This window comes from Carya illinoinensis, chromosome 9 (assembly GCF_018687715.1).
Source record: "Carya illinoinensis cultivar Pawnee chromosome 9, C.illinoinensisPawnee_v1, whole genome shotgun sequence".
Classification (NCBI taxonomy): Eukaryota; Viridiplantae; Streptophyta; class Magnoliopsida; order Fagales; family Juglandaceae; genus Carya; species Carya illinoinensis.
The window spans coordinates 38,831,858-38,845,905 of record NC_056760.1 but is presented as its reverse complement, the minus strand read 5'-3'; the positions used below and the strand labels follow the sequence as shown (position 1 = coordinate 38,845,905).

General features: G+C 42.3%; 2 protein-coding genes across 2 annotated transcripts; both read left to right on the top strand.

The window, feature by feature from the left end:
- The first annotated feature begins 155 nt into the window (after positions 1–155).
- Positions 156–1,857, top strand: LOC122275883 (E3 ubiquitin-protein ligase RDUF1-like). The gene has a single exon (XM_043085191.1). The coding sequence runs from the start codon at positions 549–551 to the stop codon at positions 1,671–1,673; it is 1,125 nt and encodes a 374-aa protein (XP_042941125.1). The 5' UTR covers positions 156–548; the 3' UTR covers positions 1,674–1,857.
- Positions 1,858–10,343: 8,486 nt separating this feature from the next.
- On the top strand, positions 10,344–11,582 carry LOC122275884. Its single transcript, XM_043085192.1, has 2 exons — positions 10,344–10,750; positions 11,263–11,582. Exons 1-2 carry the CDS (start codon positions 10,461–10,463, stop codon positions 11,399–11,401), a joined length of 429 nt encoding a protein of 142 aa, XP_042941126.1. The 5' UTR covers positions 10,344–10,460; the 3' UTR covers positions 11,402–11,582.
- Positions 11,583–14,048: the final 2,466 nt, after the last annotated feature.

Below are 14,048 nucleotides of genomic sequence, written 5' to 3'. Positions count from 1 at the left end.
ATATTTTTCTTTTTAAGAATTAAAAAATTATAAAAAAGAAATAAGAAAAATATTGAAAAAGATGAAAAATATTCAGTAATTTAAGCGTGGGCAACACGCTTGAATTGTGACGCGTTGAGGGAGGTCTCCAAGCTAACCCACTCAGCATATGCTTCTTCATATGCTCATTTTCTTTTTCCACGACTCTCTCTCTCTCTCTCTCTCTCTCTCTCTCCCCGCTTCCTCAATACATTTCCTAGAAATTAGGTTTTCGGTGCTTCTCAATTCCTCCTCAATTAGCCTCCTCATGGATCACCGGAATTCAATTTCTCTGTTTTCTTTACTATCACGATCTCTGAAGACAAAGAAGTGACTCTCTTTCCGTGTTCGCTTACCTTCTCATTCCATTTCTTGATCTCTTTGTCTCGAATTCATTCGAAAGTTTTAATCTTTGATAGACTTTTCTCGGATTTGACCAAGAAATTTCTACCCTTTTTTCCTCTTATTTGAGATTTGAGATAAAGGGGGACTCTGGGTTTTGTTTCTTTCTTTCCCAGCGGATTTCCCCGATGGCTTCGATGGGCTCCTCCTACTGGTGCTACAGATGCAACCGATTCATACTGGTTCGGGTCCGTGCCAATGACACCTTCCTCTGCCCCGACTGCGGTGGTGGATTTGTCGAAGAAATCCGGACCCCGACTCGATCTCCGCTCCACCGGTTCCCCGCTGCCTCAGTATACATCGATGACCCGCCCATTCCCGAACACAACGCCATTCCGAGACTCCAGCGCAGCCGTAGGAATGGTGGGGATCGCTCGCCTTTCAACCCCGTCATCGTCCTCCGTGGGCCTGCAGATGGAGGCGGCCGAAATGAACCCGAAAGAGGGAATTTTGAGCTCTATTACGACGATGGAGCTGGTTCGGGGCTCCGGCCTCTACCCACTAGCATGTCGGAGTTCTTGATGGGCTCCGGATTCGACCGCCTTCTCGACCAATTGGCGCAGTTGGAGGTAAATGGAGTCGGGCGGTTAGAGCACCCACCCGCGTCAAAGGCTGCTATTGAATCGATGCCTATTATCAAGATCGTCGCGAGCCACGTTTCGACGGAGTCGCATTGCGCGGTCTGTAAGGAACAATTCGAGCTCGATTCGGAGGCACGGGAGATGCCTTGTAAGCACATTTACCATTCGGATTGTATACTACCGTGGCTCTCCATGAGGAATTCTTGTCCGGTGTGTCGGCACGAGTTGCCCACGGATGTGCGTGCGAGTGGGAGCGGTAGGAATTCACCGGAGCCTGATGGAGCTCGAGACGAAGAGGCCGTGGGATTGACGATTTGGAGACTTCCTGGTGGTGGGTTTGCGGTTGGTAGGTTTACTGGGGGAATAAGAGCCGCGGAGCGTGAGCTACCTGTCGTTTACACGGAGGTAGATGGTGGGTTCAACACTGGTGGTGTTCCCAGAAGGATTTCGTGGGAGACGAGTGTGAGAAGCTCAAGGGAAACCGGTGGACTGCGACGTGCGTTTCGTAGCTTCTTATCATTTTTCGGTCGGCTTAGACCTGCTTCATCATCCTCTCGTTCGAGTTCTGAACCGGGGCTAACTCGTAGGAGGAGTGGCTCTAATGCGGTGTTTAATCGTTCGTGGAGGAGGCGCGGCGGCCATCCTGTGGCTTTGGATGATCCCACTCGGTGAATCTTGATTGTTTAATGTTGTATTCTTTGTTAAGTTTATCTATTGAGTTACCTAAATTGTTGCAGTAAGAGAAATTTTCAAAACTTGTATGTTGTATGATCTTACTTTCTGTACATACCAACACTTTAAAGAAGAGTTGAGGAATCTCTCTGTTCACAATTCCGTCAAAGAGAGAATTTTGGAATTGGCTGGCCATTAGATTTTTGACTGATGCAGGGAGAAGAAGATAGTTATGCAGTTAGAGTAGGCCTTCGGACGTTGCAGAGGTGCTAGGCCGTGTATCTGTTCCTGTACTACTTTTAATCCCCATATAGTCCTACCGCTGGTTTTTGTTACAATCGTGAACAGTTACCTTTTTCTCGTAATGTATCGTTAGAAGCAGATTGGTATGTAATATTGGCCTTTTCTTACAGAAGTTCTTGACATTTTCACCCGCAGCATGGTCTGCTCTGGTGGTCTTGTCTGCTTTTGGGTGTACTTGACTCAATATGCCAATCTTCAACAACAAAGGGCCTACTTGCTGGGATTTGTTAGGTTTTGATTTCCTTGGTCCAAGTGATTGGTTCCTTCGGGTCTAGTGTGTATTATAACAGGTGTTTGGCTCACAAACGGGTTGTTAAGGATGGGACCATGGTCATTATTACTTTTTAGGGATTGCAAAGCCACTGAAGAAGAAGAGTTAACGAGGAGACCTTGTTGATCATCTTCAATTCAATAGTTTTCTGGAAACAGGTGTTGGGTAGAATGCACTCATAGCTTATTGTTTGCATAGACGGCTTGCAGTACATTCATAAGACAATGTTCTTGATTACCCTGATACTAGTTGGGTATCTTTTATTTGTTTTTTTAAACCTATTCTTATGATGAAGGAAGGAAGAACTTTGGTTAATTCTATCAAACTATTCCGAATTCTTCTACTTTCATTTTGAAAGTTGTTCATAACTGAAGTTAAGCAGCAGAAGTGCTAGAAACCAGGGGCTGCTGCAATAATTTGGCATCTTAGCTGGTTGCCACAGGTCAGTTTTCATAGCGAATTGATGTGGAAAACTTGTGATAAAGACTTGTTTTTCCCCTTAAAGCTATTTTTATTCTATCCAAGAAATATGGCCTGACTCATGCAGTTCATTCCATGTTCTTGCAATAAGTGATAGAATATGATGTTAAGCTTCTCCCCTTTTTAATGCCATGCAGTCTGGCTCTTGAATTTAAGCATCTCTTGCTTACGTTGGATGGGTTACACCTTAGGTAGAGCCTGCAGAGGACTTAAGATTACATCACTGTACCAGCACTGTTGAAATTATAGAATAAGATGGGGGCACAAGAAATTATGTTGGCATGAGATTATAATTATTGATGCGCATCTTCTGTTAGAGAATTCTCTTCTACAAAGGAATAAGGTGGGAATTGGAAATCTATATGAAACACTAGAATCGGCAGGCATTTGCTTCCCCCCTAAAATGGATCATGTGATCCAGTGTGGATTCGATCTTAAAGGAGCAAACCAACTTTGGTATTCAGCTAATAACAAATAGGGAATTCATTCTGGATCCGAATGCGAAAAGTTATATGGGAAAGCGCTAATCATGACCCCAGAAGATTAGTCAATTAATGTGGGATTTTGTTGCGACTATTGTTATAACCTACTACTCAATTTATGCAAGTTATTCCCTCTTCTCAATGTGGGGTTGGGGTGTTAACAAACTTCCCTTAAATTTTTGACATCTTCGTTGGTGCCGTGTCATACACTGCTCTAGCATCACTTGACTGGTTTTATTAGGTGGCTCTAATTCCATATGTAACAACCAATAGAAAGCACTAGTCACATCTATATTATAACCTAAAAAGCCTAGTCAATTTGAAGCTTCCTTAGATTCAACAATAAAGCACAATTTAATAAGTAGCTAGTGTGAAACTTCGCACTCATGGCTACCTTTATAACTTACCCTGTTTCTGTTTTATAACTACACCTCGGACAGTATCAAGGAAAGGGAATTTTTGAATTAGTAAATATTTACGTTTAGGATGTTTGGAAGGAGGGGAGGACAGCTATGCTGTTAAAGTTGGCTTTCAGTTAGAACTTATAGCTAGTCATGTGGTATGCCTCCCAATAATACATATCAGCTTGCTCTCTCCTTCATAAAAATGTTGTCATTGAGCAAGTGACAATGTTCATCGTTTGAATGTTCTATGAAATCATGTATCAGGCAAGGTCGAACTTGTAGCCCATTTTCTTGTGTGTTCATCTCTTAGCATATTCTGAACTTCCTCTGCAGCTAAATGATAAGCATTAGAGCGGTATAAGAAAGACGAGTCACGAGTTGCTGAAGGAACCTTGAGCAACCTTGAGGAAGGAAAGGGGTGGGGTGGAGGAACCTTGAGGAGTTGCTGAAGGAACTCACAGCATCATTCTCTGGTTTGGGAGGGCAAAACAGGGTAGTTTCCCATTGCAAATTTCTTCATCGTTGCAGAGGAACCAGTCCCTTTCGTACAGTGAAGTCGTGTCTCGAGCGCCAAAATATGCAGAGGGAGCAGTTGAGTTTTCCTCTCTAGTGAAGAGACATTGTTGCGTAGGGGATGGCAGAGGGGTGTCGGGGTTGAATATGGAAACTGTGGTGCAGGCGTTGGCTGATATGGAGAAGCAAGTGGGATTTTTGCAAGAGTCTTTGGCTTTATTGAAACGCAGCGTTGAGGAGGGGGGGAATGTGGGTCTGGGTCAGGTGGAGGAAAGGCCCATGCAGGTGGGCTCTGAGGAAATTGGAAAAGAATCGGAAATAAGGGGTGAGGAGGATATGTTTAATGGGTTACAGAAAGGCAAAGGGAAAATGATTCCCATCGGGCTGGGACCTTCCAAAAGCCCACGCAAGAAGTGGATTGTGGCTGGCCGAAAACTTGTATCGGCTGTGGGTCTCTGCAAGGGGCCCGATACGCATCAAGTGGGCCCGAGTCTCGGACCTGGTCTCGGACAGACAGGGTCGATGGAGGGAGGAGAGCATTCAGGTGGTGGCCCGAAGTCGATGCCGTCGCTGGAGGAGGAGACGACGAGAGAGCCTTCTCTCGGTCAAGTTACGGAATGTCCAGTAACACAGAAGACGTCGATTTCGGGGTCTGAACAGATACAGAAAGGGCCGATGGAGGCTTGTGATGTAATAGGAGCAAGTTTGAGTTTAGAACCAGGGGAAATAATAGAGGGAGATTTTCTGCCTCTGAGCGTGGTTGACCAGCATGTGGAGGGAATGGCTATTTCTATGCCAAGTGATTTCGTGCAAGCTAATATCAGTTCTTGGAGAGAAGTATGCAAGTTTGGGGAGGAACATGAGGTATCTGGTTTGAATTCCTTAGATTTGGTGACTAAGGAGACCTCGGCAGTTCAGGAGAAAATAGAGGGGGAGGGAAACCTGGTCCTGTTTGACCCGTGTGATAGTGAATTAGAGGGGGAGGAAGAAGACGTTGCAGATCCAACTCCTATCAGCATATTATCTCCTACTAGATCATCCGAATGGTTGATGAAAAAGATAGAGGATCTTCAAAATTGTTTGGGAATCTCTTGTGTGGGTTATGAAGAACAGTTCAAAGCATTGATTATAGCCATTGAGGCAGGACAGCATGGGGCTGGGTCCAAAAGAGAGAGGGAGTTAAGGAGACTCACCTGGTCCATTAACTATGATGGCAAGGAGGGGAGTGCAAGCCGTGGAAGAAATAAAGGGAGGGTCGGATCAACTGTTAAATGAAGCCTAAAATTATAAGCTGGAATGTTAGGGGACTTAACGAGCTTAACAAACGTCTCCGTGTTAGAGCTTTATTAAGACAATGGATGGGGGATATAATTTGTCTACAGGAAACAAAGTTGAAGCAGATTGATAAAAGAATTATTAGAAGTTTGTCGAGTTGCATTTATGTAGGCTGGAATTTCTTACCGTCGAATGAGGCTTCCGGAGGGATCCTGGTTATGTGGGATAAGAGGGTTGTGGAGATCAGGGAAGAGTTTGTGGGAGAACACTCGGTGGGATGTCTCTTCAGAAATATAGATGATGGGTTCGTGTGGGCTTTTGCTGGGGTTTATGGCCCTAATATAGATAGCGAAAGGAGGTTGCTTTGGGAGGAGTTAGCTGGGTTATGCTCGTGGTGGGAAGCGCCATGGTGTATCGGAGGAGATTTTAATGTGACTAGATTTTCTAGTGAGAGATCAGGGGGGACTGGTCAAAATCAAGCCATGGCAGATTTTTCAGACTTCATTTCCGAGATGGGACTTATGGATATACCGTTGATGGGGGGGGAATTTACTTGGTCCAACAACCATGCGTGGTCAAGGTTGGACAGATTTATTCTTTCCCCTTCGTGGGAATCACAATACCCCGGCCTAAGTCAGAAAAGATTTCCGAGAATATGTTCAGATCATTTTCCCATAATGTTAGATGGTGGTGGCATACAAGGGGGTAGAAGGCCTTTTAAGTTTGAGAATATGTGGCTAAAAGTTGAGGGGTTTGTGGATTTGATTAGGCAATGGTGGAGTTCATATTCTTTCGAAGGCAATCCGAGTAAGGTTTTGGCGGAAAAGCTGAAAGCTTTGAAGAAGGATTTGAAGATATGGAATGAACAGGTTTTTGGTGATGTGAACTCTCAGAAAAAGGTTTTGTTTCAAGAGCTACAAACCTTGGAGGGAGTAGGGGAGGGGAATAATCGTAAAGTTCAAGTTATTACTGAATTAGAAAGATTGATTTTAATGGAGGAAATATCATGGCGACAAAAGTTAAGGACTTTGTGGCTAAAGGAGGGGGATAAGTGTACACAATTCTTTCACCGGGTGGCTAATGCGCATAGGAGATTCAATGCTATTGAGTCTATGAATATTAATGGTGAAAATTTCTCCGATCAAGAGGTTATAAAAGAACATGTGGTGGGTCATTTTCAACAGTTGCTAGCGGAACCGCATGATTGGAGGCCGACCCTAGATGGTTTAGCTTTTGAGACCATAGATCAAACTAGTAGAGATTGGTTGGAGAGACCGTTTGAAGAGCAAGAGATACATCAAGTAATTAAGAAAATGAATAAGGATAAAGCACCAGGGCCGGACGGTTTTACTATGGCTTTTTTTCAATCTTGTTGGGAGGTGGTGAGAGAAGAAGTATTGCTGGTTTTTCAAGAATTTTATACGCATGGCAAGTTTGAAAAAAGCTTAAACGCAACTTTTATTGCTTTAGTCCCTAAAAAGGCTGGGGCAATGGAGGTCCCTGATTTCAGACCAATAAGTCTTGTGGGCAGTGTGTATAAAATACTCTCAAAGGTTCTTGCCAATAGAATGAGCACGGTTATGGAAAAGATCATTTCTAAATCTCAAAACGCCTTTGTGAAGGGGAGGCAAATCCTAGACTCGGTTCTTATAGCAAATGAATGTTTGGATAGTAGAATAAGATCCGGAAGCCCAGGTATTTTGTGCAAACTTAATATGGAGAAGGCGTACGACCATGTGAATTGGGATTTCTTGATTTATTTGTTGGACAGATGTGGTTTTGGGGCAAGATGGAGGCGGTGGATAAGGCACTGTGTATCAACGGTGCGATTCTCGATTTTGATTAATGGGGACCCAGTGGGTTTCTTTAATAGCTCGCGGGGGCTGCGGCAAGGAGATCCTCTATCTCCCCTCTTATTTGTTCTGACGATGGAGGCATTAAGTAGAATGGTGTCAGCGGCAGTAGGTGGTGGATTCTTCTCAGGTTTTAACGTGGGGGGCAATCATGACTCCATCATTATTTCTCACCTTTTGTTTGCAGATGATACTTTATTATTTTGCGAGGCAGAGGCAGGTCATATAGAGTCTTTGAAGGCTATTTTGCTTTGCTTTGAAGCCGTGTCCGGGTTGAAGATCAATCTTGCTAAAACGGAGATGGTGGCGGTGGGGGAAGTAAATAATATCAGGGGGTTAGCCAATATCTTGGGTTGTGTGGTCTCTTCCTTGCCTTTGAAATATCTGGGCCTTCCATTGGGGGCTTCGTTCAAAGCAAGGTCGGTTTGGGAGGGGGTGCTGGAAAAATTTGAGCGTAGACTGGCTGGATGGAAAAAGGTATACTTATCAAAAGGGGGGCGAATAACTTTGATCAAAAGTACTCTATCTAACCTTCCTACATACTTCCTATCCTTATTCCCACTCCCAGCTAGCATAGCGCAGAGATTGGAGAAACTTCAGTGAGATTTCCTATGGGGGGGATAGGAGAAGAGTTTAAGTATCACTTGGTGGGATGGGATATGATATGTACTCCATTGAGAGATGGTGGGTTGGGGGTTCGGGACATAAGGGCTTTTAATAAGGCATTATTGGGTAAATGGTTGTGGCGGTATAACTTTGAGAGGGAAGCATTATGGAAAGGAGTGATTGATATAAAGTATGGTAGTGAGTGTGGGGGTTGGTGTTCAAGAGAGGGAAGGGGGACTTATGGGGTGGGGCTTTGGAAGTATATAAGGAAGGGGTGGGATTCCTTTTCTCGTAATATCCGGTTATGTTTGGGAGATGATAGAAGGATCAGTTTTTGGATGGATAGGTGGGTGGGTGATCTGGTCCTAAAAGATGCCTATCCCACAATCTTCGCTATTGCACGGGAAAAAGAAGCGGTGGTGGCTGATTTAAGGGTGATCAATCAAGACACACAGGAATGGAATATTAGCCTTACCAGGGATGCAAACGATTGGGAAGTCAATGACTTGCTGGAATTTATGAATCTACTGTACAGTGTGCCCTTTGCTGCCACAACTGAAGATGTGATGTTTTGGAGTCCGAATAGAAAGGGGAAATTCTCGGTACGTTCTTTTTACGAAGCCAATACCATGCAACAAAGACCCAAGTTTCCGTGGAAGAATATATGGAGAAGTAAAGCACCCACCAAGGCTGCCTTCTTTGTTTGGACAGCAGCGTTAGGGAAGATTTTGACCACTGACAATCTTAGAAGACGTGGCCTGATAATTGTGGATTGGTGCTGTTTGTGTAGAAACAATGGAGAGACCGTGGACCACTTACTCCTACATTGCAAGTTTGCAAGTGAGATTTGGAACCTATTTTTTAACAGAATGGGAATAGCTTGGGTAATGCCATGTCGGGTGGTAGAGTTTTTAGCAAGCTGGAGAGGAATCACCGGGACTCCGCAAATTGCATCTTTGTGGAGGATGGCTCCTATTTGTATTTGTTGGTGTATTTGGAATGAAAGAAACGAGAGACTTTTCGAGGATCGTGAACGTTCCTCGGAAGAGTTTTGGTGTTTTTTATGGAAGACTTTTTTTCTGTGGGCCATTGCTTTAGATTTTAATGGCCTAAGCTGCCATGATTTTCTTGCTTCTGTTTCTAGTTCTTAAATAGGTGTATGTTCATGTATACCTCCAGTGTACCTGGGCTATGCCCATCTTTATCTTAATGAAGCTTTTATTACTTATCAAAAAAAAAGAAAGACGAGTCACGAGTGCCTTTCTGTGAAGAAAAAGCCACAGGTTGTTGTTCCCATTATGAACGTTACAAGAAAATAAAATGCCAAACAAGGATAAATGCTGTTCTGCGTATGGTTTGTCACCGGTATTTGCCGTCAGCTCATTTTTGCGAAGCGATATTCGAGTCCAACTATTCTTATCTTTATGCTTTCTTCTTGAAACTACTGTTAGTTCATCCATACAACAAAGTGCATTAAATATGAGGGCGTCGTGTACTGCAAGCAGTTGGTGCCATTTTTTGCAACCGGATAAACATTGGACCGAGCTTGAGGTTCTCTTTTGTTGGTATGCAGCCTGTCTATTTGTGCCCTGCGCGTATCTGTATTTTGGGTACATTTGAATTGGCATTACCCGATGCACCCATTTGAGATAATTAGTTGATAGCACACCGTTGTTTAATGCATAAAACATCATGTTTTTTTGAAGTTCTGGGAAGAGAAACAAAAGTTGGAAATTGAGAATGCTATAATACCGAGCGGGAGAGTTTGCAGCTAGTAAAGCCAGCTCCTTTGATGAGTTATGATAAAAAACAACAAAATAATAATAATAATATTAATAATGGGAGCGGGACATAAGATCATATTATAATACCTGCATTACACCAAACTTTTGTATGTCCTTCGTCTTATAGTGTCAACGTTTCATGTACCTCAATTATCAAGCTTTCTCTGAAACCAAGAATCTTAATTGATGGACTCTGTGTGTTCTTGGCTCTTTCGAGTTTAATAGATATTGATTGATTTTTCCCTTCTGTGCGCATCAGCGAAACTATGCTAATGCTCTAAATACCAGTTCGTGAAACTTTCAGAAGTTGTGGATGTTTTGGCCACGGAATGCAGAGCTTAAAGACTTGTTTATATCTAAACTAAATTAATTTTTCTACCCATCATCTATACACCACACACCAACTTTGAGCTCCAGTCACGCTACCATAGTTGTTGAATCACAGCACGAGTAGGAGTTCTGCAAAGCACCAACACATTTAGTTCATTTCTTAAAAGTAATGGCGAAAAACTTTACAAGCACTTGCAACACGTTGAGCATCAAGCAGTAAAACCACGTCGCAAAAAATGAGAGGTTGGTTTTCTTGGATCTGTTAAGGGGTTGGGACCCAACCTTATCCACAAAACAGCAAGAATCTTGACTTCTGACGTGGCCTTATCCTAGTCTTGGCAAGCAAAACCCTGTGAAAACACAGCAAGTCAGCCAAACCCTTGCATAAAAAAATCCTTGCAGCGTGTCATTTTGACATCCAACAACTCCCAACTCTCTCATCTCTTCCTTTTCAACAGTGCAGAAGATTTATTAGAGTTAAACAAGATGGTATCGGTAGCTGCTCTTAAGCCCATTTTCCCCACAAAAGCGCAGAGTCAATCAGCATTTGCAGCTAGGCCTTCTCGCCCTGGCTTTTGTGCACCACCAGCACAAGGTGGCTCAACGGCCATATCGTGGAAAAGGACTGACATAAACAAGAAGAGAAGGGGATTATCAACTGTGGTTGCTGCTGTTGGAGACGTGTCCGCAGATGGCACCACCTACCTGATTGCTGGTGCTGTTGCGGTTGCCCTCCTTGGAACAGCCTTTCCTATCCTCTTTTCCCGCAAGGACTTGTAACTACACCTTCCTCTCTTCTTGCTTTAGTTTTTGGGATTTCCCTTGTATTTGTTTCCCCCCTATTGAGGTCTGATATTGCTGGTTTCTTGAATTGATTTCAAACTTATAAATCTTACTCAATATGCTTATTGCAAAAATGGGACCAAAGTAAGGTAAAAGATGTTTGAAAATTGGGATATCCAACAGATTTTACATAATAAAGTTCTATATTGATGATTAATTTTGCTGTTATTACTCGATATAAAATTACATACGGGGATTCCAACAACATTACATTATGTGTTTTTTGCTTTTGTGTGGTATAGAATTCCCTCTTCGATTAACGAAATGTTGTACATCATTCTAGATATTGTGATCCAATCACTTTTATCATATATCGCATTTTAAATGACTAGCGTTTAAGTAATTAATATATGAAGACATTTAGTGAAAAAAATGACAATCTAAAATTACTACTTGTTCAGTTTTGTTCCGAATACCATTTGATATGTGCTCTTTTATATAACAGGTGTCCTGAATGCGATGGAGCAGGGTTTGTCCGGCAGGGAGGGGCAGCACTGAGGGCAAATGCGGCACGGAAGGACCAGACACAAATCGTGTGCGCTCGTTGCAATGGTCTTGGCAAGCTCAACCAAATTGACAAGTAGACGACCACTGTACTATATATTACCCTCTCCTCTCTTTTTTCGCTCTGTAATTCAACCAGAACCTTCGCTCTTAAAAGCTATGAGGTCTCTCCTTGGAAATCATGTATTTGTCGTAATAAACAAGGCAGATATTTGCAGGATTGTAAGCAATATAATGATGATGTATATCTCCCTTCCCTTACTTATTTCCTTCAATCAATTGTTTATCTTGGTGTTATTTGGACTCTGGAATGCACGGTCTTAGTGACCATGATGATAGGAACCCAATTTCAAAGGCATTACAATGACAAAAGCCCGAAGGCCTGCAAAACTCGGGTATGTGTGTGCGTGTAAGTCACTTTTTATCAGCATAATGAGCTACCAATGTCCTTGTTTCTTCCTTGGTCAGAAGATAGCGCTGCTATGTGATCCCTTGAGATATTCCATCCAAACATGATTTACTCGGCCCTTGGCAACCTAACTTCCATGGAATCACGAAGGACGCATCACAATAACAATGAAACAGTTAAAACTTCATCAAATATCACCAACTGGAAGGGGTTAAAAACAATCACGGAGAAGACATGGACAAACTAACGAAACGGTCCTAACTTCGGATTATCTCAAAAGTGTCGCCTGCATGGTTGATTTTATTTGTCTATCATCTACCTTTAAAGCAGAAAATTTTATTCAACATCTTTAATTGAATATGTGAAGGCAGTCAATGAACATTTTTACTCGTGTGACCTCACCCATCATTGGTTTTCCAAGGGAGACTAGCTGCTTTTCTTCTTCAGCTAGCATACAAGAGACCACAAACATTATTGAATAAACCTCTAATTTTTTAAAGAATACTAGAAAAAGAAGATGTGCCAACTTCCACATCACCTAAGTTATCTGCATCTATGGACTCCAAGTTCTATATTGTTGTCTTGCTTTTTATTATACTGCAAGTTGAAAATCTCGGGTTTTTTAGTATTCCTGTGTGTAGTACATCATTATGATAAGCAATAATCTGGCATCATTATTCCCAGACGCCTAAGCAAAGGTGCATTAATGAAGAGTATGAAGTTGCAGGTACAAGTGTACAACACACTTCATCATAAGGCATGTGGCTATAACGCCCCTTTCATAACTATATCAATTCTTAGCACTGTTTCAGATTCCAAGTTGCATATTGATTGCGAGTGTTGGTTTGTTGTGTTTATATATATATATATATATATATATATATATATTATTGGCACACGTATTGGTTTGGGGGATTTTTTAAAGGAGGTAGATTGTGTGCTTTAGCCTTTAGGCTTATGCGCGCACATGATGGGGTTGGGGCTTGGTTCACCAAAAAGAAAACAAAGAAAAGGTTACTGTGAGGTGGGGGTGAGTGATAATGGATGCTAGGAAGGTGTAAATCTGAGCAACAATGAAAAACTTCGGAAAAAAAAAAAAAAAAGGGCCTAAAAACTGAAGGAAAAACTTAAAAAGTGTAGAGATAATCAGGGCTTTTGTTTTAATGGCTATTGCATCCGGTTCCTCCTCCTAAGCCAACTTTTATCACGAGAGTGGATTAAGATAGTGGGGTCATTAGTTCTAGTCTTCTAGAAGGACCATTAATTATAGTTGGTGCAGCTAAAAATCCATTACTTCATTAAATTTAGGCTACTACTATAACTACAAAAAGATTACAGTCCTACTAGGGACAATCATGAGTTGCAATCCCGAGGGAGTCGTCCAGTAAAATATGTCACGTCAGTCAAATTTTTATAAATTAAAATAAAAATAAAAATAAAGAAAAACACAGAGAGCTCTTCTTCTTTGTGCTCTCTTATTTTCTCTTCTTAACAGAACACTTTAAAAGCTATGATGTTTTCTCTTCTTGTATATTGCAAAAGTGGCAATGATCGGAGTTGGCATGGCCGGCTTACTCGCCGCTCGTAAGCTTAAAAGAGAAGGCCACCGGGTCGTTCGAGAGTTCATATTTCAGACCCATTTCTTCGTCTTCCCCACAACACGCTCCATCTTCATCTTCTTCACTCAATCGATTTCCTTCCTTCACTGTCCTTAAATCCTTTTCTTCTCTCCATTCTCTCTCCTTCCTCAATTGTCCCATCTCTCACATTAGTTTTCCTTCAAAACTCAAATATGCCATTTCACAGCTCACAAAATATATATATATATATATATATATGTGCCTTCCTCTGTAAAATTAGAATATTGATCTGCTACACAAAATTGCTGCACCAAAAAACAACCCCACGAAATCACATACCCATGAACCATTTCCCAACCCCACGAAAACAGAGCCAAAAAAAAAAAATATTGATCTGTGAAATGGCTAACCTTTGTGACTGTGGGAAGGAGAGAGAGAGGGGGTAGGTTTGTCGGTGGCAAATCCGACAACGGTAGAACTGATGCGAGCTCGAAGCTGGTTCATGGATTTCTTGGATTACCCATTTCTGGAAAAACAGGGTGGGGATCCAAGTGAGTTTCTGGGGACCTAAGTGAGTTTCCGGGTCATCGGGAGGTGTTGCGGTACCTGGAAGAGTTCACCTTAGATTTCTTGTTGGTTGAGTAGATACGATTCGAGTGCGAAGTGGTCCAGGTTGAACGAGTTCATGGAGTGAGTCACGAGCGTGAAGACGGGAGAGGGAAGAATGAAATAAATCGA